Source organism: Brachyhypopomus gauderio, chromosome 18, assembly GCF_052324685.1.
Source record: "Brachyhypopomus gauderio isolate BG-103 chromosome 18, BGAUD_0.2, whole genome shotgun sequence".
In the NCBI taxonomy this organism is placed as follows: Eukaryota; Metazoa; Chordata; class Actinopteri; order Gymnotiformes; family Hypopomidae; genus Brachyhypopomus; species Brachyhypopomus gauderio.
This window is the reverse complement of record NC_135228.1, coordinates 14,562,751-14,589,838: the sequence shown is the minus strand read 5'-3', so window position 1 is coordinate 14,589,838 and position 27,088 is coordinate 14,562,751. Positions and strand designations below refer to the sequence as shown.

Sequence of the window (27,088 nt, the reverse complement as noted above, 5' to 3'; positions counted from 1 at the left end):
TTGTATTATTTTGCTTAGTGAATGAGGCATGAAGTCTGTACATCTGATCTAAAATTAAATTGCAATAGAATTTCATGAAATCTGAGGGTTTTTTAAGATCTTTCAACTGGATTACAATTAGTGAATACCTTCCAAATCCTCTGACAGAAATCTGAGGGTTGTGAGTTCTTGGCCAGGTCATTCAATTTATTTTCAGTCAGAAGATACCATTGCAAAGGCAGCAGTGACTGGTTACTTGCTAAGTGCAATAGTTGTACTATGAAAAGCCATAGTGAAAATGTTTGGGGAGATCTCTTAAAGTGCTGTGCTTCATGTAGTTTGTGCATAAATACCCAGAATTTAATAACATGTCCAAAATCTATTTAGAATGCAGCTCAAGAAAATGAACCCTGTGACACATTATTGAATAAAAAAAATAAAATCATACAAGTAGCGGGTTTTTTATGAGGTAATGACAGGTCATAGAAAAACTGCATATGTAATAAATATTTTAAGCATGTTTTCTTGGGCACCGACTTTGCACAGTAGCCTACTGTATAATATCAAATGTTTGCACACAGCCTACATACGCATTTCTAGAATGTTTACATATTGCATAAGAACTTTTAACTGACACACGAAAACCATTGTTTTTATGTGTCAACAGCTACTTTGCTTGGACTACTCAAAAATCACTTGCACATATCTCAGTTATTGTCGATAGATCATAGCTTTACTATAAGTATTCAGTGGCTTAGGGATGATTATTCATTATAGCCACAAACAGTATAGATTAAATAAATACATTTAAAGACAATTTCTCCACGCAACAAAGGTTATACATAATGACTGACTACAATTCCCAGTACAGTTTAGCTTGAAATTCGCCCCCACGCTTCCCCAATTCGGTTGCGCCCTGGTGTTTTTGATGCAGTTTTTCTGTTGCAGTTCCTACACTGCCAAATTGTTGCAGTAAGATGAAATACAGCATACCAGGACCACTCAACTAGTTTGCTTACAGATACACCAACAAAACTATATACGCCACATATAACATAACTTTCTACAGTCCTGAGACTTGTTACTCTGAAGCAAATTATCCACTACTTTTCGCATAAAGACAAAAATAGGCGTATCGATAGGGCGGGAATTTGTGACAGGCGTTCCAGTGTCCAATGGTCTTTAGACTATGATGTTTCCTGGCGTTAAATCTTAAAGCTCTCACGTAAACCAACCTTAACGTCGCGTGCTTTCGTTCGAGTAACGTGTACGTCAGCCAACCACGTACGAGATTGTTGTATTATAGGCCAATTGCCTTCAAGTATTTTGAACAGAGGCGGGCCAATACAGAAATAGCACGAAGTAGGGTAGGTTGTTAGAAAGTTAATGGCTTGGGGGAAAGAGAATCTTCTCTTGCTTCAGGAGAGTTTGAGGATTTTTCTGAAGTAAAACGTAATAATTTTATAACAATTTAACCCCAAAGAAAGTGAAAGGACAACGTTACCTTTACAAATATACATATTATTTAGGAAAGTATGCAGGATGAAGTAGCCGGGACAGCAATGCTGACGGACGGCTTCGAGGACGAGATTGACTCGGTGACTCCGCGCTCCCCTGCTCTGGGGATGGGGGTTGGAGCCACACCAGGAGCCGGACTCGGAGGCCTCGGTATAGGTGTCGGTGGCAAAAAAGTCCGCTTATTTGGCGAGACCGGCGGGCCCGCGGCGGACAGACTTGATTTCAAACTCACCGCAGCCGCAGTGCTCTCCTCGGGCCCCGGATCCGGCAGCGACGAGGATGAGGTGTCTGAGGTAAGCTAGTTAGCGAGCTGGCTGCTAACCAGGGTGAGGGCAGACTCGCTCCCTAACCCACCGAACCCTCCTGTCGTGCCCATTTAATTCACCACTACGGACGCTAACGTCGTCACCTCGCAATCCTAACCGCACGTTTCGCACCAACGCCGCGTTTAACCGCGACATTATCAAACTAATCAAGGCGGTTCTCCTAACCCACGTTGTCAGTCGCGCTTCCAAACAGCTCGGGTTGTGGCAGGCTAGTGAGCTAGCGCGGTCCTGCGACGAAGGCTGCGATTCGGGCCTAACGCGGCGGCGGACCAACGCCGTCGTCTCGCTGGTTCGCCCTTTCTGTGCGGCGCGCGTCAAGAAGTTTGTCAGCCGGCGGCAACTTTAGCTCCCGTCGTTCGGAAGGCAACGCGCCTTTCCCAACGCCGAGGAACTTTCTGAAATAATACCCCGTCTCGCTGGAATATAAACGCCGTTAGCTCGCGGCTAACTGGCGCTAGCGAGCTACGTAGCTCTAAATGTTAGCTCGCCAGCTAGCCAGGAGCGGGGACCGGACCGTCGTGGCTAGCCGTGCAGCTAGCGGACTCGCGTACGTCCGTCCCCCCTGATATAACAGTGGCGTGAAGGCTCCGCTCAAGGCCGTGTCCTAATATCAGACTTGGCGTGTCTGTATTGTATCGGGCTCTGGCAAACACACGGGGTTAAACCGCATACGACACCGACGGATGTGGATGAAAAGCGCTTCGTGTTGCAACATTAACGTTCATGTCGACAGTACGTGTTGGAAAGATATAATTTGACATGAGACGAACACACAGTGAACACGCTACAGCCCTATCTGAGGCCAGGGCGATGGGCTAGAAAGTAACTGTGAAGTGTGACTGGTCCGGATCATTTGTGGTTATATGTTATTGATGTAGGATATGCACATTTGTTGTTTTAAGGTACACCTAATTAAGTATTTGATCAAGTTATATAAACATATTGCAATGTTTCCATAAGACGATTTTTAATTGTAGCATTTCCATCTCAAGTAATTTAGACACGTTTCTTGACCTGTCATTGTACTTCTCAAGTTAAAACAACATTACACTTTATTGGTAAATACTACAGTATTAAATATTAAACGTATAGCAATCTCAATTGATAAAAATAGCCTCGGCTAATATCCTGACCCTTTAGGAACACGTTACTTTGAGAAGGTGGGGATGTTTGATGCAGATGCACACACCATGCTTACACTCATGCATCTTTTGTTTCCCAGGGTTGTACATGATTCTTCCCTCATTCTGTCTAGAGGACAGGGGGGCGTCTGTTGCTTTTTATAACCTGTAGTGAATGCCAGTGTCCCATCTCTTGTGTTGCTGGTATTTTGTTTGGAATTTTGGGGAGGGGTATTGAAAAAGAAGGAAAGGCTAACATCTGTCTCAGGTAGGGCTTAGATTCCCAAGAAGAGCACCTGTTTAGTCTCCTGAAGTTTCTTTTGTGCATACGTGCGTTTTCTGTTAGTAAGGAGGGCTTTAATTCCACTTCCAGCAATATTTTCATGGGAATCTTTTACCCGTTGTTAATATTAAAAGTTTTAAGTAGACAAAACATTTATGATATCTGCTGAAATGTTACCTCACCTGACCTTGATAGCAGGTTCATGCAAGGGTTGTATATGACATGACTGATCATTTTAATGGTGCTATTGAGGTCAGATTTTTGACATGTTCACATCTCTTGGTATATTTGCCATGAATTTAATCAACATTTGTCGTCTTTTCCAAGATGAATACAAATGATGTTGAAATATGTGTTAGATCTGTGTGAAGATATATATATTTCTTTTGAATAAACACTTCATTATTTCACCATAATATGCTTATTACTAAATCTCCTGGTGAACACGTACAAAGATGACGATGGAGTTAAAAAAAAACACAAATATAGGAAGTTAAACGAAATAATGTTGGCATATTTGATTATCAAAAATGTAAAGTATTGAATTGTGCAGTCATGTTAAATCTAAAGTCATTGATTCCATAGAGCTGCAATTCCAATAAAACTGGCCACTGTTTCATAATGCTGAATGACAAACATTTTGATTTGTGGTATAAATTTATTTTGTTCAGGCCAGAAGGGGTACAGTTCCCACACTGACAACCTCGGTAATGAGGGGAGACACACAGAGCTTGATTGAGGTCTTTGTTATTACCTTGTGCATCAAAACCAGCACTTAACTTGAGAGTCTGTGGAATTGTATGTTTGTCTGTGAATGCATGTACAGTGATGGAAACAACTTATAAGAAGAGCTGAGATGGTGTGTTGTCCAACCTAAATAACGTCTAACTTTTCCTGACTGAAAATATATGCCTGGAGTTGGTTCGCCTGGGTTTTCTTTCTGTAGACTTTACCTGTCACAGCAGACTTTGGGATTTTGAGATACTTGTCACAGATAACATTAGATTTTTCTGCCGTGTTAATTTTGAACAAATACTCTGTGGCCTTATTTGGTCCTTATTTGTTTTATTATGGATGTGAACTGTTCTTATTAGTACTATAAGATTTTTAACTTGGAAATGGTTTGAATGTCCTTTGTGGTGAGACTTGTAGTCATCGACTAAATAGTGGTTCCCTTTTAATGTACTAATACCACTAATATAACACTAATTCAATACTAATCAAACACAGTGTCAATACCCTGTACATTAATTGTAACAAGTGTGACCCCTAGGTGAGGTAGAGTGCCACCAATCTGTAAATTCTGTGGCCTTTCCATATAATCCTTAACAGAAATATTAATATACAGTCCAAGCGAGCTGTAGCCCAAAGGTGTGTGACATTGATAAGTGTGATCTTTACCATCAAAAGCAGTTTGAAACTGATACTGGCATTTGTTGAGAACCGTTTCCACAGACCTCAATACCTACCTGTGCCTAACTTGGAGGATAAATGCACTGTAGTTCATTCAAATAGCATACTGATGCAGTAGCATTTCTTGTTTCACATGGAGTTTTACAGGTGGTGCTTGAATGCTGTTTACCAGTGACTCCTTTAATTGAGTATGCACAGAGTTGATGTTTGGGGTGATGTGGACTAGATGGTTTTTCTCCTTGTGCTTGTTGGGGGATTTTCTTGGTGTCTAGGTTTCCTAGGCCAATGGCTCTTATGCCTTACAGGAGGAGAGTTTGTTCATGCTTGTGTACTCCGCACATATGTCCAGGTACCAATTAATTGAAGTGACTTTTCATTAAACACTTGGTCCAGTTTTAAACCATACCTATTCATTTTTACTGTAGTAAAAATGTGCTTTGTATAGATTTTCGTATTGTCTGTTGTACTTTAGACACTGGGACACTTGTCAATTTATAGTAAGAAGTAACATAGTTCAGCTGGCTATTATAAGAGTGTGAAAACAGAAAACAGAAGTCATGTTTTCTGCTATTATAAAACATAGCTCATTGTACTGTCTGCCTTAAATGTGGTTTGTAATGTCTTCAGACAGGCTCTTGCCTAATTTTCCATTAGTGGTCATTGTGGGTGCATGCTGGAGTTAAAGATTATTGAAGGACTTTGCTGAAGAGGATGAGAGGAAACAAGGATATTTCTAAAGGTTAATTTAGTTATTTTTCAGCTCTTCCCCCTCCAGTCATTTTTAAAGTTTGCTTAGAGTAAGTAGAATCTACTGCATGGGGTATGGGGAAAAATCTTGTCATTGTGGGTGGTAGTAGTTCTGATGGGGTGGGAGGACATGCAAATGATGTTTGTTTGGGTGTGTGTGTGCGTGCGTGTGTGCCCGCCCTTGTGTTTATCAAGAGTCCTTAGAGATCAAGCATCAGTTAGTTACTTTGGTGTGGTTCAGGATTAGCAATGAAACCAGCACAGAACATGGACATGTGCATCCTTGCAGATTGTATGGACTTAGACGAGCCCTCCCTGTCCAAGTCCCTTCACACGGTCAAACCTGATGGGGATATTTTAAGGTGAAGTTTCAGTAACAGGATTTAATATTTATTCCATTGGTTCGTGCATGTTTGTGTCCAGTTTTTCTGCCTAAAGGTCATTCCTACATGAACCAGCAAATAAACAGGAAAAATACATTATCAGTATACACCTTATCTCATATATATATATATATATATATATATATATATATATATATATATATATATATATATATATATATAAAATATCTCACACACACACGAGTTGTAACATGATTTGATGCCTTCAAGATGGAAGTAGTTGAGTCTGATAATTTACATTTACCACATGTAAATGAAATCACATTTACCTCTAAACTGTGAAAACCTTCTCAAGAAATGATAGGAACTACTTGGATAAATATTGGTTAGTGACTCACCCTAATGCCTGCAACATATTTCTAATTATAGAATAAAATGTACACTTTTAAATGAAAGGATTTTTATGCTTTGTAGTAATGGGGGAGGATTAAGAAAGACCATTAACATAGGGAATTCTAAATATTTAGGAATATATATATATAGTTTTCAAGAGCTAATTAATGTTGCACATTGTGCATTTAAGGGTTAGCCATATTGTTTGCACCATTGGAAACCAATTAACTTAATATTGCAATTTTAATTTGGTTGCAGTTAAGGCACCAGTCATGGTGTGTGACATGTTAGGCTTTGATTTGTCTGTGGACCGAGGACTTATGGTTCATAAATATACTAGCTGAACTGGTCAGTTAGGACTGTTATAAGCATAATGGCAGAACTTTCAGTGAGAGTTCAATGATGAAAGTTTGTCTTTCTTCTAGAAATGATTTGAATAGCAGTGCAGTAAAATAATAGTGCAGACGGTACCTACAAGGTTACCCCCATAAAATACTCTTTAAAACGGTCTATATCTGCAAGCTTGTCTGTATTTATCTGTCTGTTTAATTGTCCTGTGGAGGGGTATGATGGCATTATCAGTGCTTGAGAATACATGTATGTTTAATATACGAGGTTTGGTGTATTTTTAACACATTAAATTCAGCCTTTTCAATCTTGGTGTTTTGCCATTGTTTCAAAACTTAATGTTTTTACCACTCATATTTTTCATGGTCAGATTACAAGCAATCAGACTGATTACGTGGTGCATCTACTAATGTTGGAGTCAAATTCCCAGTCATGTGTAAGGAAGCACATGGGATGTTCTAGAGGGGGCAGAAGCTTTAACACATGACGTTTTGTTCTCTGAATGTGTGGCTATGACATTCACGGTACACGTATCTTTGTTGTCTGTGTCTTGTGGTGTGATTATGTAGGCTGTTTAATCACATATGGGCCATTGGAGCAGTGGTATTGTTTACTTTGTTACTCTAATCATTAGACAGTTTGGTGGGTTTTGTATTCTTGGCCTCTGACTGGACAATCGAGTTTGATCTTCAGTGCACTCTACTTTCACGTTTTGTACATTAATGGGAATTAATTTTAATTGGCATATAAGGTTTATGGTCCATTCTACAGTCCCTGGCAGGACTAGCATATGGGGAAGGTTTGTCCTGCGTCCCCTTTCACGGGTTCTCCCAGCTGTTCTTGTGGTTGGACAGTGGGTATTGGGAGAACAAGGAACCTTAGGTGTGTCCTTGAGTTCTCCAAGTAACTCTGTTGTTTCTGTGAGGGCATAAAATTACCTCTGGACCAGCTCCTGCCAATAAGTCTGTTTACTGACATGTTCGTTGTCTTTGTCGACGAGTCGAGTATCTTAATAATTGAAATAATCATGCGCTGCTCTTGCATCTTTTAGCGGAGTTTGAGGGGAATAAAACCCTCTCTAGCTCCTTCCAGTGCATAGATGAGGTGAAGAGTCACTCATTTAGACACGGTCCCGTCTCCTTCACCAGATAGCCTCTCCTATATTCCATCACATGCGCACCGTCTCCTCACCCTCTTTCCTTTATAACGCCTCATACGATCATCTCATTACCCTCCGAGATAGAGACTGCCCAGAGTCCACAGCACAACATTTACGAGCTCTTCAAATTCTCAGCATATTCACATGCTCTTGTATGATTTTAATTATTCTCACTGCAGATGGGATCTGTGCTGACCACACCCTCTGTCCCCTTCACTGCCTCAGTCTCTACTCCCCCTTTTTGGGTCAGCTGTTCTTGGCAATGTTTTCTAGTATGTTTTTTGGTGTGTAGCCATCCCACTGAAGCTGATCTGTAGCAGTGCTTCTCTGTTTTTTGGGGAAAACAAAGCCTTAATTGCTGGTTCAACAAAAGAGTGGCGGAACAGTGTGTTTTTGTTTGTTGTCTGTCATGAGTTTGGGGAATCTGGGAGCATTAAATGTCAAGATATCCTGACTTGTACCTATCCGTCGACTAAGAGAATTGAGAGGTTAAATTGTACAAATACAACTTCTCAAATAGAACTCGTGCGTGACCGAGGTGTTTCACGCACATCACTCACTATGGGTGTCGGTGAAGAGAATGCAGCTACCATTGATGCTTTTAAGAACCAGTTCATCTCACCTTTTTCCATGATATTACTGTAGTGGCAGTCATACAACATAGTTTTCAAACTGTCTGTACTTGTTGTGTATGGCTTAATATTTCAACCAATAAGACAGCCACGTGACGGAGTTTCACCAAGGCATAAATACGTTTTTTGTTGGTCTCTTTACTTGATGTTATTTCATGCCAGGAAGCATTTGGATTATTTTCTGAAGGATGATCACTGTGAATGAACACTGCAACACAAAAAAGTTCAAGAATGGATGCGCAGTGTGTATCATGCAGAGCATTCTTATTGGTATTCTGTAGTTTATTGTTGTCACATGGTCATAAGGTTGCGTGTAACAGTACGTCTTGACATTCTTGGTATTGGTAGGCTTTTGCACTGCTGTGATCACCACCTCTTTTTGTATTCTTCTAATAGGATTAGTGGCACCATGGTCCATAAAAAAATAAAAATAAAAACCCCTGCAAAAGCGTTTTGCTTGTTTGCTTTGACGTCCATTACGAAATATCACAATACTGGTTGTCTCCTGTCGACGGAGTGCTGCCACAAATGAAAGCACGTGCCAGAAAGAGAATACTTGAGAATACTTTAAATCGGATCACGTTACGCTTAATTTAATTAAAGGCTTCCATGAACTGCCATGCACAGACTCACTGCCTGGTCGTCAGTGGAGTCCTTCAGTAATGACGTAAGTTAACTTGCTGTGACTCCCCCGGTCCTGCTGTTACTTGACCTGGTAGCAGGTGTGTAGGCTTCTACGCTCCTGAATGGCACCAGCGCTCCCCGTGCACCACCCGTGGCTGGCGCAGCGCGTGGGGGCAGGACACTCTGGCCTGCGGGCGGAGCAGCAGGTGTAGTGCAGGTCAAGGTCAGGGCAGGGGAGGGTTAGGGGAGGGGCCCTCGCTCAGCAGCTCATCTTGGTGCTTACTGTAATGCCACCAAGGCTCAGGGCCTAAATACTGCATGCTCCGTCTCCAGGCAACATGCCTGAAAGGCACGCACCTTGTGGGCAGTGGGAACTTTGTCAGTAGTGCCCCCGTGTGTTAATTACCTGTCCATGCTAGAGAAGAGAGACCAGCTGTGAGAAGGAATCCTTGTAATGGAAGTGAGTGCGGTTTGCATTATCATTACAGTCCTCAAAACTCTGGAGTTTTCAGGAGTAGAAATAACTTTGTTCAGCGCTATGCTCAGTCTATGGGTGTTTGTTTGATTTAGGTGATTTGGTATGATTTTAAAATACACAAGAGGTGATTCTCTCTTCTTACCTTTTTTACTAACATATACCACAGAGTATATTAATGAATCTCGATGCCTGTTTCTTGGTTTGCTAATTGTGCCCGAAGTAAAGACATTTTAGTTAAAATTAAAAGGTTCCCTTGCACAACAAAATGTGCAAACAAAAAATTGTGCCATTTTCAGAACAGCGAAAAACACCCTCAATATCCCATACCTCTAGTAAGGGGCCCGTGTGAGGAGGAGAGTGTGTGGGTGGGTGTGTTATAGTGTAGTGAAACTGGATGTTTGGACTGTGCTCCTTCATCAGCTATGCAGGCAAAGTGCTTTATATGATTTAAAAACTTTAAAAATTCCTTGAACTTTGTGTTTTTTTTTTTTTGTGCTAGTTGCATTTGTGGAAATTTCTCAACCCGTTCACCTTCCATTTTTAACTTCCTACCAGGTGGAGTCTTTCATCCTGGACCAGGAGGACTTGGACAATCCCGTACTGAAGACAGCGTCCGAGCTCCTCCTGTCCAGCGCGGCAGACGGCGCCGATCTGCGGACGGTAGACCCAGAGACGCAGGCCCGGCTGGAGGCCCTGCTGGAAGCGGCAGGTAAGTCCCGTGTGGAGCTCGCGCCCTGCCTACCTGCAGCTGCCCTTTCTGGACCGCCACGCTCGCTCTTAACACCCCTGCACTCGCTCGTTCACGTCTGTGACACAAAGAAGCGCCGTGTTTGTGGAAACGCCGCCGTCACGTGTCTGTGGTCGAGGCCTGAGCTCATGTTTAAAATTGTCCATCGGTTGTTTTATCTTTGGAAAAATCTCAAATTACCTGGAATGATTAGCCCTGTAGCTTAATGTTAGGAACAGGGGACTGTATTGAGTTCTCTGGATTAAATAGTCTGCTTTGTTTACAGTGTACATATACGGTGAAGCCACAACTTCCATTTCCAGTTAGTCCCACTCTGAGGGTATTGCAGCTCAACCTGTCACTGCACAGAGAGCATGAAAGATCGGTAGAGATACATAATCTACGGCTTCATATAGTTTAGTATGGCCACACATTCACTAAAGTCCAGTGCTTATTTGTACATACATTTCACCATGTTTTGCACTGTGTGAAAAAAAAAAAAAGCTGTACTATTAATGATCTTAAACCTCCCACAAAAAAAAGGACAGAACAGGCACCTAGAGACTCCTTAGTCAAGCAAGTGTAGAGACTGTGCTTGCCTGCCTTCACTTTGAACCGGCACTCGCCCACCGAGGACCTTTTAGAAGCTGTGGTTGATATAGTGTAGTGGTAACATCGCTGGGGTTCATTCCCCAGTGGGCAGTGCTTTCATAATAAGAGTCCTTGGCCTCCATAACACTATACTTGTCTACCCCTCAAACATGATTGAAATCTTAGGTTGCTCCGGGTAAGCGCGTCTGCCAAATGTAAAGGGAGGGCCGGGTGAGGCTCGGAGGTCAAGGCCTGCTCTGCTGAGCCTGTGCTACAGGCTGGTCTGGGATCAGAAAGTTATCTAGCAGGGGATCCATGGGGCAGATTAGCCAGAACAATGGATTTCCATACTGCAGCACCAGCTCCCATCATGACTCAGCAGTGGCCTTTAGTAAAATTGCCTTATGTGCCTGTGAGGATGTGCACATGGTCCTCTGTGTTAGACGTGTACCTGTCTGTACAGCGCAGGGCCGTTTGTGAATGCTAATTGGTGGATGTGCTTATTTCATGTCTGTGTGTGAAAGCCGTTTTTCCTGTTTTCATTCTGTATGTGGCTGCCTGTTTGTGTTATTGGGAAGTCAACTCCTTATGTAATGATAGTGTTAATAAGTGACTGTTTATGCAGGTTAGCAATGTGTTCTCTTCCAGTTAGCAGACACAGATTTTTGTTTAAGACATCCTGTGCCATACACATGTCCTTTGTTGCCTGTAATCATTTACACAAAAACAAATGGCATATGAATGCCATAAATAATTTAAAGTCTCAAAAGTTATTTAAATTAAGTGATAGTGTAAGATTTGCTCCAGTTTGGTGCTTTAAAGGGCAGCATGTGAAGAGTGGTGACCACTTCCAGTGCAGGATCAGATCACTGACACCGACTCTCCTGTCCAGTTTGTTGAAAACGGCCTTCGATACTGACCAGTGTTTACGTGTATGGAGTAAAGTCAGGTGAAGCGCGTGCGGCGTGCCGATATGAAAGTGGAACGGCAGCCCAACACGGCCCTGATGCGCCTGCTGACTCCGCACAGCTCAGACCTGCTTCTCCATTTCAGGACTTGATGTTGTCACACTTCTGCTCTGTGTTCCTGCCCATATGTAATGTTGCGTACTCAATCGGCTAACTTTTACATTCGAAAATCTGTCCAGGACGGCTGAACCAGTCCGTCCCATGCAGCCCTGCACTCATTAATGTAGAAGCTGCAACTCTTATTTGTATAAAATGACCATGGTAGATTTGGGTGAAAAAGAAAATCACCAAGTTCACAGTATAACATGTATACATTTCAGTAGCCTAACTCAGAGTTCCCAATTTCACGACTGCCTTGTGAAACTGGGCGAAAGACGTGGCGCACTACACCTCGCCGCATGGTTTGAACACGGCTAACCAGCGTTTGTGTCTTCTCGGTGTGACTGTGCGTGCGTGTGACTCGTGCCTGCACTAACTGCGGATGCCGTTTGGCCTTGGGTGCTGTGTGGTGCGGGCGCGTGGCGGGCCGCTGCAGGCATCGGTAAACTCTCCACTGCCGATGGCAAAGCCTTCGCAGATCCCGAGGTCCTGCGGCGACTGACGTCCTCGGTGAGCTGCGCGCTGGACGAAGCCGCCGCCGCCCTGACCCGCATGAGGGCCGAGAACACGCTCAACGCCAGCCAGGCAGACAAGTAGGCATCTCCTCCCTCACACACACACACACACACACACACACACACCACACACACACACACTCTCTCTTAAAACCCTTATCTGTACACCATCAAGACGTACATAGTCAGCTATCGGCCTTATATTAAGGAGTGCTTGAATCTCTTTAGATCCTGTTATGTTGTGATGTGTAGGGGTTCCTGCGTGGTTCCTGCGTGGTTCCTGCAGGGGTCTAGGGAGCGTAGCTAGCTTAGCTTTGCCCCAGCACAGTTGCAGTAATTGTAGCAGTCTGGTTATTTTTAGCCGCAGCCTGGCGGAGGCCTGCTCCGACGGGGACGTGAACGCCGTGCGCAAGCTGCTGGACGAGGGCCGCAGCGTCAACGAGCACACGGAGGAGGGAGAGAGCCTGCTGTGTCTGGCCTGCTCCGCTGGATACTATGAGCTCGCACAGGTAGCGTGCACTTGCGCTTAACACACCTCCCACACACACACACACACACGAATGCACACACGTGTAATCTCTCATAAGTTTTCACTTTACATCCTGATGGCCAAGTAACTTTTGGAAGAATACGTGAACATTACCATGTTTTCATTCACATGAGCTTAGTCATGTATATATATTGTAATCTGTTGATCTTTTTTTAATATAATTTTTTTTACTGAATCTTCTCCTCTCCAGGTCCTTTTGGTCTTTGATTGTAGAAGATTGCGTGTTTTGTGTCTCCCCCCCCCTGTAGGTTTTACTCGCCATGCATGCTAACGTAGAGGACCGAGGCATCAAAGGAGACATCACGCCCCTCATGGCAGCTGCTAGTGGTGGTTACGTAGACATCGTCAAACTGCTCCTGGTGCACGGAGCAGACGTCAACGCACAGTCCTCCACAGGTACGCCCAACCACCTTCTCCCATGCGCCCCCCCCCCCCCCCCGGCGCAACGGCCAGCCCTCACACCGCTGTCCCCCGCAGGCAACACGGCGCTCACGTACGCCTGCGCCGGCGGCTTCCTGGACGTGGTGAAGGTCCTGCTGAAGGAGGGGGCCAACATCGAGGACCACAACGAGAACGGCCACACGCCGCTGATGGAGGCGGCCAGCGCGGGTCACGTGGAGGTGGCACGCGTGCTGCTGGAGTACGGCGCCGGCATCAACACGCACTCCAACGAGTTCAAGGAGAGCGCGCTCACGCTGGCCTGCTACAAAGGTGCGGGCCCGAGCGGCCGCCGCCTCTCGAGGAACCGTGTCTGTCGCAGTGGGGAATGTGCAGTGAGTCACAGTCTATGTTCTGGCTCTGACGCAGGGCACCTGGACATGGTGCGGTTTCTCTTGGAGGCAGGGGCCGACCAGGAACACAAGACAGACGAGATGCACACGGCGCTCATGGAGGCCTGCATGGTGAGAACGGCCTGCTGTACTCTGAGAATTGGTCTGGTGTACTCACTGGGTGCTCTAGTGGTTCGGGCCGTCCCCGGCGTGAGACTCACGTGCTCCCCCCCCCCCCCCCGACGTGTGCAGGACGGGCACGTGGAGGTGGCACGGCTGCTGTTGGACAGTGGCGCGCAGGTCAACATGCCCGCCGACTCCTTCGAGTCTCCGCTGACGCTGGCGGCGTGCGGGGGCCACGTGGAGCTGGCGGCCCTGCTGATCGAGAGGGGGGCCAACCTGGAGGAGGTGAACGACGAGGGCTACACGCCTCTCATGGAGGCCGCACGGGAGGGCCACGAGGAGATGGTGGCTCTGCTTCTGGCACAAGGTACGCCAGAGCTTCTCACCACTCGCACCACGTTACCGCCTTTAGGGGACTCCTGTGTGAGGTTTGACAGAATTCTCTTGTGTATTGATCAGCTCTTTTCTAGCCCCTCCCTTAAGGAACCCCAGATGGTCCATGGTTGTGCTCACAGATCATGTAAATCAAGCAATCAGGAACACTAAATCTTTGTTTGGATGTACTAGGATCTTGGATGGAACAAACAATGTGATAAATGTGCGTGTGGGGGGGGGGGGGGTGTGCTTTTTGAGGAGTCAGCACTGAGCTGCATGATATGTGGAGGAGTCTTGGTTTCTATTTCTTCTCCTTGTGTTTTTCTAAAAATATTTGTCATGTTCAAAGGTTTCACAATTCCAAGCGTGTGGTGTTAAAATAAGGGGTTCCGAGCTATCGGTGCTGTGCGTAGGTGCTAACATCAACGCGCAGACGGAGGAGACGCAAGAGACGGCCCTGACCCTGGCCTGCTGCGGCGGCTTCCTGGAGGTAGCCGACTTCCTCATCAAAGCCGGTGCGGACATCGAGCTGGGCTGCTCCACTCCCCTCATGGAGGCTGCGCAGGAGGGCCATCTAGAGCTGGTCAAGTACCTGCTGGCAGCCGGTGAGAGCCACTTGGCCGCCTCCCTGTTTTCAAGGACACGAACCCTCCTCTGAAAAGCCTGTCTTGTGTAATCGAGTTTGAGGGTAACTCGTTTCTCTCCCTTCGCTCAGGCGCTAATGTCCACGCCACCACAGCCACGGGGGACACGGCGCTCACGTACGCCTGCGAGAACGGACACACGGACGTGGCCGACGTGCTGCTCCAAACCGGGGCGGATCTGGTGCGCTCCGCGTCTACCGTGTTCGTTGAAGTGCTGTTCACGCGTTGTCTGGGCCTAGTAATGTTGACTTATCTTGCGTCGTTGTTGTTGTTGTTTAGGAGCACGAGTCAGAAGGTGGGAGGACTCCACTGATGAAAGCAGCCAGAGCAGGGCACCTGTGCACTGTGCAGTTCTTAATCAGTAAAGGTCAGCGTCTGCTCTACAGAGCCAATCTACAACATCACAGTTCAATTGACTCATGTATTATGCACAAAATGTGTAACTGAATGAATGATTTTAAGTTAAAAGCTAGAGAGCAGTATAAGGCAGTGGGTGTTTGTTCTAGAAATCTGTCTGTACACGCACTCTAAGTGTTGTACGTTATAATATTTATACAACAAGGTTAAACGTAATATCTTGAAATGCCAAGGGTACACGTCAAGGCTGTCTAAATCGGCCTATGGTAACGGCTTTATTTGAATCACTCCCTCCCGGTGAGGTTGAACATTCACCTAGTTAACGAGTTGGCATGCGTGGTGCATAAACACATCCACGTGTACATGTTTATTGGACTCTAACTGGTGGTGTTGTGTGTAGGTGCTAATGTTAACAGAGCCACAGCCAATAACGACCACACGGTGGTGTCTCTGGCCTGCGCCGGGGGCCACCTGGCTGTGGTGGAGCTGTTGCTGGCACACGGTGCAGATCCCACACACAGACTGAAGGTGAGCTCAAGACACAACTTGACACTGGAGATCATGTCAGCTTTACGTGCAATCTACAGTTGGTTAATGTACTTGGACTGTGCCCATCATTCTCTTTTTCTGATCTCCGTTCCTCCCAGGATGGCTCCACCATGCTGATTGAAGCTGCTAAGGGTGGTCACACTAACGTGGTGTCCTACTTGCTCGACTACCCAAGCAACATTCTGTCAGTGCCGGCACCGGACCTGTCCCAGCTCACGCCCCCCTCGCACGACACGCCTCAGGTGAGGGCGGCGACACGGGACACACGATATGGCCAGACGACAAATTGGCACACGCGCGTGTAAAGGCCTTCGGTTACACAAGCGTTCGGATTGGTGAAAACGTGTGAAGAAATAGTGCGAAGCCGCTATACCGAAACCGCTAGGTTTGGAAGAGAGAAGCATATGTACTGACACATGCCACCTGCTTTTTGTTTGATATCAACAGGCTCCTCGAGTCCCATTCCAAGCCCTGGCCATGGTTGTACCCCCCCAGGAGCCAGACAGGGTGCCCTCCACCATCGCCAACCCCCCACCAGTCTCGAACAAAGGCTAGTTCTCACACTACCCCAAATGCACCAAACTATCAGAATAACAGGATCACACCTTTTGGTGAAGGCGGTTGAGATGTAGACCTCACTGTGTGGTCGATCTGCTCCTCAGGTATGTCCAAGCAGAGGATGAGCTCTCTGCAGGGTAACGCGGTTGGCGCGGCGGGCATGGACGCCGACCTGCTGCCCCCTTTCCACCCGTACCAGCCCTTGGAGTGCATCGTGGAGGAAACCGAGGGCAAACTCAACGAGCTGGGCCAGCGCATCAGCGCCATCGAGAAGGCCCAGCTGCAGTCGCTGGAGCTGATCCAGGGCGAGCCGCTCACCAAAGACAAGATCGAGGAGCTGAAGAAGAGCCGCGAGGAGCAGGTGCAGAAGAAGAAGAAGATCCTCAAGGAGCTGCAGAAGGTGGAGCGGCAGCTGCAGCTGAAGACGCAGCAGCAGTTCACCAAAGAGTACATGGAGGCCAAGGGCATGAGGGAGGAGCCGGGCCAGACGGCAGGGGTGGAGTCGCCCGGCACGCCCCTGCCCCTCCAGGCCACGCAGCTGGGCCCCGACGGCGAGGTGGGCCTGGACGACCACCGCCAGACCCCCGCGGACAACGACGAGGAGGACGAGGACGACGACGACGGAGATGACGAAGACGAGGATGATGTGGACTACGCCGAGCTACCGCAAGTGGACACCATCCTGTACCCAGAAGAGGCACAGCCGCCGCCCCCTCCTCCCCCTCAGCCCCACCCCCTGCAGGGTGCCCCGCCTCCTCCTCTGCAGACCAGCTTCGTCCCTATCCAGTCCCTGGCCGCACAGCAGTCCACGGACTTCGGCAGCGCCGAGTACCCGGGCAGCAGCAGCCCAGACCTGCAGAGGGTGACGCTGAGCCAGCCACGGTCCACCCTGGGGCCCGGGCTCCCCACGCAGGCGCCCGACGGCCTCATGGTGGCCGCGCCCGCACAGACGCTCACAGACACGCTGGACGACATCATGGCAGGTAAGCAGTGTTCATGAACTCTACATTTTTACCGTCACCGAAGGCGTTTTTTGTGTGTAACGTTCACGGCCGGGTTCCTCCTCCATTTGCAGCAGTGACCAGCAGAGTGCCTATGTTAAACACTACGACCTCACCCATACCTCAGCCCACAGCACAGACGCCCATCAACACTGTCTCCCCACCCTCCATGCTCCCGCTCTACCCATCCGTAGACATCGACGCACACGTAAGCTCACACCACACCTCAGATGGAGTGTGAATCTTTATGCATACAAGGTTAGTGTAGTGTAGTAATTGCGTGGTACTCACCAATTTGTGCGAGGCACCGTGTTATTTAATTTAGGGTCAGCAGAGTTCATGCAAAACGTAAAGATCACAAACGAGTTCGGAGGCAAAATGAATGCAGGCATAGAAGCAGTTCTTTACCACCTCTAACCCCCCCCCCCCCCCACAGACGGAGAGCAATCACGACACGGCTCTGACTCTGGCCTGTGCGGGCGGCCACGAGGAGCTAGTGTCTGTGCTCATTGCGCGCGGGGCCAACATCGAGCATCGGGACAAGAAGGGTAACACTCGGAACACTTCAATTATACCGTATACCGTTCTTAGACGGGAAATGCAGTATTTCATTGGTTCTTTGTCTTTGTTCACAGGGTTCACTCCTCTTATCCTGGCTGCCACCGCGGGTCACGTTGGCGTCGTAGAGATCCTCCTGGACAAGGGAGGAGACATCGAGGCCCAGTCTGAGAGGACCAAAGACACCCCTCTCTCCCTGGCTTGCTCAGGTGGCAGACAAGAGGTGGGTTTATAGAGCCAGCTCACGTTTCTCATAGAAGACACAAGGCATATTGAGCCCATCTGTATTGGAGCCATTTTCTTTTACAATATCATATTTTTGTGAAGTGTTTTATCTGGATTTGGCTGCTACTTTCCTGCTAACTGAGAAATTTGGCCTTCTTGACTACAGGTGGTGGAACTTTTGCTTCTTCGTGGTGCCAACAAAGAGCACCGCAACGTGTCCGACTACACCCCTCTTAGTCTCGCCGCCTCAGGGGGCTACGTCAATATAATCAAGATCCTCCTCAATGCTGGAGCTGAGATCAACTCCAGGTCAGACATTTCATTTACCGGTCCCCGCCGCTCCCCCCAAAAATCTTGTCCTTGACCTGTGACCTCCCTCACGGCAGTGTGGAAACGGTCCCCCCCCCCCTCCCCCACCACGGCACGTTTTTGTCTTTTAATGCCTCCGCCCGACTCTCCAGGACGGGCAGTAAGCTGGGCATCTCTCCCCTGATGCTGGCGGCCATGAACGGCCACGTTCCTGCCGTCAAGCTGCTGCTGGACATGGGGTCCGACATCAACGCGCAGATCGAGACCAACCGCAACACGGCGCTGACGCTGGCCTGCTTCCAGGGCCGGGCCGAGGTGGTCAGCCTGCTGCTCGACCGCAAAGCTAACGTGGAGCACCGTGCCAAGGTCAGCACAGAACCAGCCTGAGCTAGTTTAGATGATCAATGAGAAATCGCATAGAACTCACAAGCGTTAGAACTGTCTCACTGACTGGAAAAACCCTTGTTTGTGTGTGTGTGTGTGTGTGTGTGTGTGTGTGTGTGTGTGTGTGTGTGTGTGTGAGAGAGAGAGTCGGGCCTGTTTGCAATGCCGTGTTTTCACCCTGACCTCTTGTTTGCTGGGTCTCTTCACATTTTTATGTCAGAATCTGAAACTACTACAGGGGAAACGTGTTGTAGTCATTTGTTTTGTGGAGTAACCGCGACACTCCCTGTCTCAGACGGGACTCACCCCTCTAATGGAGGCTGCATCCGGCGGCTACGCCGAAGTTGGCCGGGTGCTGCTGGATAAAGGTGCGGACGTCAACGCTCCACCTGTCCCCTCGTCACGCGACACAGCCCTCACCATCGCTGCCGACAAGGGCCATTACAAGTTCTGCGAGCTACTCATCAACAGGTGAGCGGTAGCCCCGGCTGAAAGAGCAATGGCAGGTTACCGTTAAACATCTTCAGACCCGACGGTCCACGTCTGGACGTGCAGGCCAGAGCGGGACCGGCGCGGCCGATTTCACATTGCTCTTTTTGTAGGGGAGCTCACATCGATGTTCGCAATAAGAAGGGGAACACTCCTTTGTGGTTGGCTGCAAACGGGGGCCATTTTGATGTAGTGCAGCTGCTGGTGCAGGCGGGAGCCGATGTTGATGCAGCGGACAACCGCAAGATCACCCCTCTCATGGCCGCGTTCCGTAAGGTGGGTGGAGCAGGAATGCTTTTGGGGGGGGGGGGGTTCAAAGACGATGAATGTGAGGTATTGGTGTATATTGTGCATATAGTCTGCTATGGTAAAAGTTTAAGGGCTTGTCTGTGTGTGTCCCCTCACTCTCTTCCCTTCTGTGTTTTAGGGGCATGTGAAAGTGGTCCAGTACTTGGTGAAGGAGGTGAATCAGTTCCCCTCTGATATCGAGTGCATGAGATACATTGCCACCATTGCAGACAAGGTATGCTCTTGAAAAAAAATCTGTTTTGCACTTAAAGGACCCGAGGGTTTGTGACATGGGTTGTAGCTTTTGATTGATCGTTCCATCTTGGATTGCAGGAGTTGCTGAAGAAGTGTCATCAGTGCATGGAGACCATCGTCAAAGCCAAAGACCAGCAGGCTGCTGAGGCTAACAAGAACGCCAGCATTCTGCTCAAAGAGCTTGATCTTGAGAAGGTGCATCACTGCTTCAATCTTACTGACTTCACATGATTATCAGATCTTTAAGGAGTTCTTCCAAGATGAGTTTCTGATGGGGTGTGTGGTACAGCGGGGGGTTTTGAATCTTGTAAACGTGCCCATGTTTACCGTTTCTCAGTTAGCGCAGAGATTGTACCGGGCAGGTGGTAGCACTGTTTTTAATCTTTTACTCGCTGGAGCAATTACTTGAATGGGGAAGTTATTTCAGGCGTTTGCTCCATTTCTGACCGCAGTCCCGTGAAGAAAGCAAAAAACAAGCCCTGGCAGCGAAGCGAGAGAAGCGCAAAGAGAAACGCAAGAAGAAGAAGGAGGAGCAGAAGAAGAAACTGGAAGAGGAGGAGGCGAAAGTGAAGGACGTGTTTTGTGAGGCACAGGACCAGAAGGAGGATTCTGCTGAAGGTTTGGGATTTTGCTTCATTTTAAACTTGCATGAGATATTTTTTCAGTTTCTTCTGTGCCAGCTCTCACTACTCTACTCTTCCATTAACCTCTGCAGAGGTGGAGGTCCCCATCGAGCCCCCGAGCGCCACAACCACCACCACCATCGGCATCTCCGCCACCTCCACTACCTTCACCAACGCCTTTGGCAAGAAACGCGCCAACGTGGCTACCACACCGAGCACCAACCGCAAGAACAAAAAGAATAAGACCAAGGAGTCCCCCAACGAGCCCATAATCCTGCAGGACCCACAGGTGGCGCTGGCACAGCAGAAGGCCGACAAAAACAAGATCCACGGCGAACCGCGGGGCGGCGGGGCGCCAGGCGGCACCAGCGACTCGGACAACCTGGACAGCACCGACTGCAACAGCGAGAGCAGCAACGGTAGCAAGAGCCAGGAGCTGGCAGACCTGCCGTCCTCATCCTCGTCCTCATCTTCCTCCTCAGCCCCTACAGGGTCCAGCCAGCCTCTCCCCATGACTGAGAAGAGGCAGGGCCTGTCGCTGCCCACCTCTCGAGAGGAGAAGGTCACCGTGTCCATCTCCAAACCGCAGCAGAAGTAAGAGCCATTTTACTCGTGTGGGCAGAATTCCCTGCTGCTTGTCGTGCAGTTTGGGACAAAGTGATTTGCTAAAGGCGCAGCAGGAGTCGTATATCACTGCAGTAGCATTCTTACTGGGCTCCTACAACAGACTACAACATATTCTGCAGAACAAATAGTAAACTATGTAAAGCAGACTCTTCAATCTCATCACCACTAGTATTTGTATCACTAATAGGCCTGTCGCGATAATTAGATTATCGACTTATCGTACGATAATTTTTTTAACCGCGATCATTTTTGCTGATGTCGATAATTGGCCATTGGGTTTCCGCGCAAATTTGTTTACATGAGAAAAAACTGCAACTACGTGAGATTTCAGAAAGGCATGCAGTGCTGCTTTCTTGCACCCCCCTCCCCCCTTAAGGGAAGACGAATCTGTGATCAGAGAGCGACATCTACCGGTTAGGAAATGAGTGGAGTACATGGAGAGCGTATGCGTCAATAGTGCCTCCACACCCACAGGTGGAGATGTGTTCGCTCGCGAACGTATTCGAGGCTAATAGGACTCGAAATGATTCGAAATAATTTGCTTTTTATCACATTATTTAATGGTTGTTTATTATAGTGACCGTAGCGCGCGACTCCGCACACCTCACTTGAACCTTCGCGAACGAAACATTGTCCGAAACTATATGTGGTAGTATAAAGAAACACCCCTCAAAAACAGGGGAAGGAACATTTACCTGATGAATTTTAATGTTGCTTTGTGTTTCAGGTTTGAAAAGTGCTGGAATTTAGGCTAAAGTACTTGAAAATGCTTAAAATTTTAACTACTTCGTTTCACAACAAATAGCTGTCTGACTGAACAGTTCTCTTGTATTACGTTAACAAATATAATTACAGGAGGAAACATGAGAGAACGTGAAGACGTTAAGATTGGGCGTTTTGAAAATAAACAACCATTAATTAATGCAATTAAAAGCGAATTATTTCGAATATATGTATAAGTATTTAACTTATTTAAGTTTATCCTGCTGGGAAGTATTGAAATGGACCTGTAAAGTGAAAAACAAGTGCTTGAATTCCACCTTATAAAGGTGCATGAACCCTGCAAACCTGACATTGTTCATTGCGCTGAGGTGCGGCGCACGCAAAGTTACAAAATTCGAGAGGTGCACGACCTCGAAGGCCCTCGCGCACAGGCGGAGCCACAGCGATTACGTCATTTTCGCCCCGCGGACCCTTGCGCCGCTCGCTGGCTTAAACCATGCTTAACTCGCTATAGCCAAAGAGATGCTGCCGTTAAATACGGTCGAAAAGAAAACATTTATAAACATGCTGCAGATTTGACAAGCAGTATGAACTGCCCAAGAAAACCTATATCTCCCAAACTGCCCTTCCAACCTTATATAATGAAGTGAAAGATGGTGTTCTTCTGAAGGAGATTAAAGACACCTCATTTTACTCTACCACTACAGATATGTGGTCAAGCTCAAATATGATCCCATACATGAGCTTTACAATACATTACATTACTGCAAACTGGTGTAATTTTATTATTATGCTACTATATTATTATTGTGGCACATTGTCTTAAAGCTCCTTTGGGGAGCCCAGAAGCAAGAAAAAATTCTATAATTTCTGGGACAATATATCGTTCTGAAAATTTTGTTATCGTGACAGGTCTAATCACTAATGCATATAAAATACGTCTATCGTTAAAATAAATACTTGGCCTTTTTGCCTTACGTGCATTGATATACCCAGGAGAGCACTATTGGATTTAGTATTTGTAATATATATTACTTTCCTACACAGAACTCATGAGACCATTTGTGACTTGACCCCCAGTTCCCTGCCCTCTTCGTTCAAGACCATTTCACTGCCCGTGTCCTCACCCAACAGTAAGATGAACCTCACCAGTCCCAAAAGGGGCCAGAAGAGAGAGGAAGGGTGGAAAGAGGTCGTGCGAAGGTCAGTTGTGGCGACCCCACCTTTCTGTATTCAAGTGATTGAGGTAAAAATGCTAAGGTTTTAAGTGTTTTCTTCAGGTCAAAGAAGCTCTCGGTCCCAGCCTCTGTCGTGTCCCGCATCATGGGGAGAGGAGGCTGTAATATCACAGCCATTCAAGACGTGACCGGTGCACACATAGACGTCGACAAACAGAAGGACAAGAACGGCGAGAGAATGATCACCATCAGGTCCAGATCATCTCCTTCAGCTTTACTTCACTCGTTTGGTCCTGGACGTTTGTCTGGGATTGCACGGGTGGGGATTACTTGACCCCTTGCTGTACTGTTTTTCAGAGGTGGCACAGAGTCAACACGGCACGCCGTCCAGCTGATCAATGCGCTGATCCAGGACCCTGCCAAAGAGTTGGAAGACCTGATCCCTCGCAACCACATCCGTCAACCCGGCACCAATACCAAAATTGGCTCCACCTACACCACCTCCACAGGGGCCACCAGCACCACGGCGGCCAGTTCGAAGGGTCTCGCGTCGGTGGTGCCCTCGTCCGGCGTGTCCTTCCAGGCCTCCGGCGCCGCGGCACAGCAGGCGGGCAAAATGGGCAAGAACCTGGCGCCCGGCGTCAGGCCCCCGTTCGTCTCCCTTCCGCCGCTTGCCTACACGCACCCCCAGCTGGCCCTGCTGGCAGCCCAGACCATGCACCAGATCCGCCACCCCCGCCTGCCCATGGCGCAGTTCGGCGGCACCTTCACGCCCTCGCCCAACACGTGGGGCCCCTTCCCCGTGCGTCCGGTCAGCCCCGGTAGCGCCAACAGCTCCCCCAAGCACAGCGGCGGCGCCGTCCCCCGCCCTTCCAGCTCCGCCCCCACCAGCGCAGAGCACCTGCCCCCCGCCTCGGCTGCCACCGTCACCCCCGGCTCCTCCGCCTCCTCCCCCAGCACGGCCCCCTCCAACGCCCCCACACCCTCCTCCGTCAAGAAGCAGCTCTTCTCCACCGAGCCCAAATCTGGGGCCGGGGCCGCCATAGCCACCACCGCCGGCGGCTGCCCCGCCGCTCCGGCCCCTTGCGTCCCCATCACCTGCGCTCCCACCACTCCCACGACCCCTCCTCCTCCGCCCGCCCCCATCGCTCCACCCTCACAGCATCCCCCGGCCCCGAAGCCGGAGCCCGTCGCCAGCCCCGCCACTGCCAGCACGCCCGCCAAGGAGAAGCCGGCGGCCGAGCTCGCCGTTCCCGTTCCCGGCGCCCCGTGCGAGGGGCCGAGTTCCTCGGGCCCCCTGCACTTCCCCGCGTCTCCCTCCGCGCAGGCGGGGCTGCCCGTGCAAAGCGAAGGCAGGCAGCAGCTGCCCATGCCCTTCACCTCGAGTGCAGAGCCCAGCTCCACCACCACCGCCCCACCCGCCCTCTCCGCCTCTCGCCCAGCTCCGCCCACCTGCAGCAGCGGCGCGCTCACCAACACCAGCAGCACGTTACCTCACTACGCCACGCCCGCCGCGCCCGGCGTCTCACCCCGCATGCAGCACCCGACTCCTTACTACCCCATGGCGCCCGGGGCCACCATGCAGGAGCAGCAGCCCGTGTTCGTGCCTCAGGGCGTAACGCAGGAGCCCCACAAGCAGCAGCAGGCCGCCCAGCCCGGCCTGGCCGCCGCCAATATGCCGCCCCCCTCCATGCAGATGCCCTCCACCATGGGCATGATGAACGGCTCCCAGATGCACCTCCACGGCGGGAAGGCCCAGCTGCCGCCCAACTTTGGCCCCGCAGCCCTTTTTAATCACTTCAGCAGCATCTTCGATAGCAACCAGGTGAGCAACAACCAGGTGTGGGGGGCCTGCCACCTTCCCACGCGCACTCCGCCAGAACAGCCCTACAGCGCCCCTCCTGCCTACATGGGAGGGATGGGGCAAATGGAGAACACCATGGCGCCTCCAGATGGCTCCAAAGCTCCAGGGTATCGCTGCACCTCCCAGAGAATAGTCTCCAGCCCCATTGGTGAGTGCCCCAGACCTCCTCACAGGCGCTAATGTCAAATCTTATGAACTAACTTGGTTTTAAATGTAGTTCTAAAACTCGCCCCCCTTTTTTTCTTCTTTTTTGCACTTGTATCGTACGGTTCCGCAGATAGTCCTGCTAACGCTGTTTTTTACGATGTAAAACTAATCTTTTCTGTCAATACAAAGCAGCAGTGCATGTGACTGGGTGTGTCTGTCCCTGTAGGAATGCACCCAATAGACCCCACAGGCAATTCCATCTCCTCTTCTACCGCGCTTACCAGCTTTGCCACGAGCATGTCCGCCAGCCCCGTGTTCCTGCCCGGCCCGGCCCCCGTGGGCACACCCTCCTTCAGCCGCCAGCACTTCTCCCCTCACCCCTGGAGCTCCTCCACATCTTGTGCGAAAATAAGTAAATAACCATCGTCCTGCGTCTCCTCGATCCACACATCATACGCAACTGGAGCTTTTGTTTCTTTTCTTTTCTGGTTTATTAATTTTTTTCTCGTAAACAAGTTCGTCCGGTTTTACTCTGTTTCGAACCCTCTGTAGGTGAGTCTCCGGTGCCCTCCGTGTCGTCCGGCGCGTCCTCCCCCCTCTGCACGTCCACTGTGACCCCCACGCTGATCCAGGCCAAGCCCAGCAGCTCCAGCCACCAGGACCGTAAAGTGCCCCAGCCCATTGGAACCGAGCGCCTGGCTCGCATCCGGCAGACAGGCTCCGTTAACCACACCATGCTGCCCACCAGCTACACACCGCCGGTCGGACAGGGCGGCATCTGGTCTTTTGGAGTGGGCAGTGCCTCCGGTGGGTGAACTGAGGGTGGGGAGGTGGAGTCGGGCCGTGTCCATCTGCAGCCTTGTTTAGCTGCCGTATTTAGGAATGGCCTTGATGTAGTGGCTGATGTTTTGGGTTAAAGAGCGTGCACCTGTGTCGTGTCTCCCCCCCACTACAGAGGCGATGTCGGGCTGGTCTCAGCCACTGATGGGAGGGCCCGTCATGCACCAGCAGCTCCCAGAGCAGTCGGCCTTCTCCCAGCACCAGGCTATGGAGCGAGATGACACGGGCATCGTGGCTCCCTCAAACACCTTCCACCAGCCTATGCCCACTAACTTCATGGATTTCCCTAAGGTGTGTGTGTGTCGACTACACTGTTTTTTAAATATGTTTACAGATCTCAACTTTTGTTTATGGTGTTTATCAGTCGTCAGGAGTGTTTGTGGTGTTTGTTGGGTTTAGGGGTTGCCGATGTCGATGTATGGTGGAACAATGATCCCACCCCACCCACAGATGGCTGAAGCTCCTGGAGGCCCCATGTACAATGGGCTCCACACCACTGACCCTGCCTGGAACCCCATCCTGAAAGTCGTACCCAACTCTGCTGAGAATACAGACCCGCAGCAGGTAAACTGTTCTGAACCATGTCTTCTCTCTTGGGTTTAAGTAAAGCAAGAACTCTTGTTGAATTATTATTCTTATTTATTTCTTCTCCATTGAGTTGAGTGGTCAAGGTCAGTTTAGTATAATGAGAACAGATGCTTCGTCTGCTTCTTTTTCCAAGGTTCCTAGTGGAAATGCAGGTTTTGTTCATTCTGTAGGCTTTACATGTTCTGAATGTTGATAACTTGTCATTTCAGGTCTGGCCTGGGACTTGGGCCCCGCACGTTGGAAATGTGCATCTGAATCATGTCAACTAAACACAGACCTAGAGATTGAGAGGCATAGGAGCAGTAACAAGACGTACACGTTAAAGAACAAGATAATTACGTAATTACCAAAATGTTAACCTAGGAGTGTCCCCTTAAATAAAAAATTTAAAAAGCTATGGAATTGAGACATGGACACCTTTGATGTGCCTAACTAAAAAGAAAGAATCCAGTGTGGGCTTTAACGTGTTTACCACTGTCTATGAACAAATGGATTGCCTGTTCAACAGGATACATTCTGAGTAGTATAGCCATTTTGACATTTAAGGCCCACATAAAGTGTTCTTGGTCTGCAGGGCTCGATAGGACAGTGCGCTATTTATACTCGGCCAAGAACTAGATGATTACACAAAAAGAGAAATCAGACCTTTTAGAGTGGTAAATACATGTATAATTGTTTACATACTGAAAAAAGGGTTAAAATGAGAGTAAATTTCATGTCGTATAGTGGCTCTACTTTATGTAGCCTGTATTAATGTGAAATATTTACCTTAATATTCAATAAAAAGTTGGAAATGTA

At 48.6% G+C, this 27,088-nt stretch overlaps 1 protein-coding gene across 6 annotated transcripts; it reads left to right on the top strand.

Annotated features, from left to right (window-relative positions):
* The first annotated feature begins 1,350 nt into the window (after positions 1-1,350).
* On the top strand, positions 1,351-27,088 carry ankhd1 (ankyrin repeat and KH domain containing 1). 6 transcript variants are annotated; one of them, XM_076980758.1, is made up of 34 exons: positions 1,351-1,790; positions 9,921-10,074; positions 12,220-12,343; positions 12,627-12,774; positions 13,064-13,211; positions 13,293-13,526; positions 13,623-13,717; positions 13,838-14,075; positions 14,497-14,688; positions 14,799-14,908; positions 15,007-15,094; positions 15,485-15,612; positions 15,732-15,875; positions 16,081-16,183; positions 16,296-17,174; positions 17,267-17,400; positions 17,629-17,740; positions 17,828-17,973; positions 18,142-18,284; positions 18,437-18,650; positions 18,964-19,139; positions 19,271-19,433; positions 19,585-19,680; positions 19,779-19,895; positions 20,153-20,318; positions 20,416-20,917; positions 22,721-22,876; positions 22,954-23,103; positions 23,209-24,863; positions 25,089-25,274; positions 25,415-25,669; positions 25,818-25,993; positions 26,102-26,266; positions 26,500-27,088. In XM_076980758.1, the coding sequence occupies exons 1-34, from the start codon at positions 1,515-1,517 to the stop codon at positions 26,557-26,559; spliced, it is 7,833 nt and encodes a 2,610-aa protein (XP_076836873.1). In that variant the 5' UTR covers positions 1,351-1,514; the 3' UTR covers positions 26,560-27,088. The 6 variants fall into 6 exon arrangements, with proteins under 6 accessions (XP_076836873.1, XP_076836871.1, XP_076836870.1 ...); XM_076980756.1 differs by having other exon boundaries at positions 12,612-12,774; XM_076980755.1 differs by having other exon boundaries at positions 12,187-12,343.

Coding starts and splice junctions, on each gene's coding strand:
- ankhd1 (XM_076980754.1), top strand. CDS start 1,515: ATGCAGGATGAAGTAGCCGGGACAGCAATGCTGACGGACGGCTTCGAG. Junction 17,175..17,266: donor GCTGGACGACATCATGGCAG/GTAAGCAGTGTT, acceptor CTCCATTTGCAG/CAGTGACCAGCAGAGTGCCT. Junction 17,974..18,141: donor GCTCAGGTGGCAGACAAGAG/GTGGGTTTATAG, acceptor TCTTGACTACAG/GTGGTGGAACTTTTGCTTCT.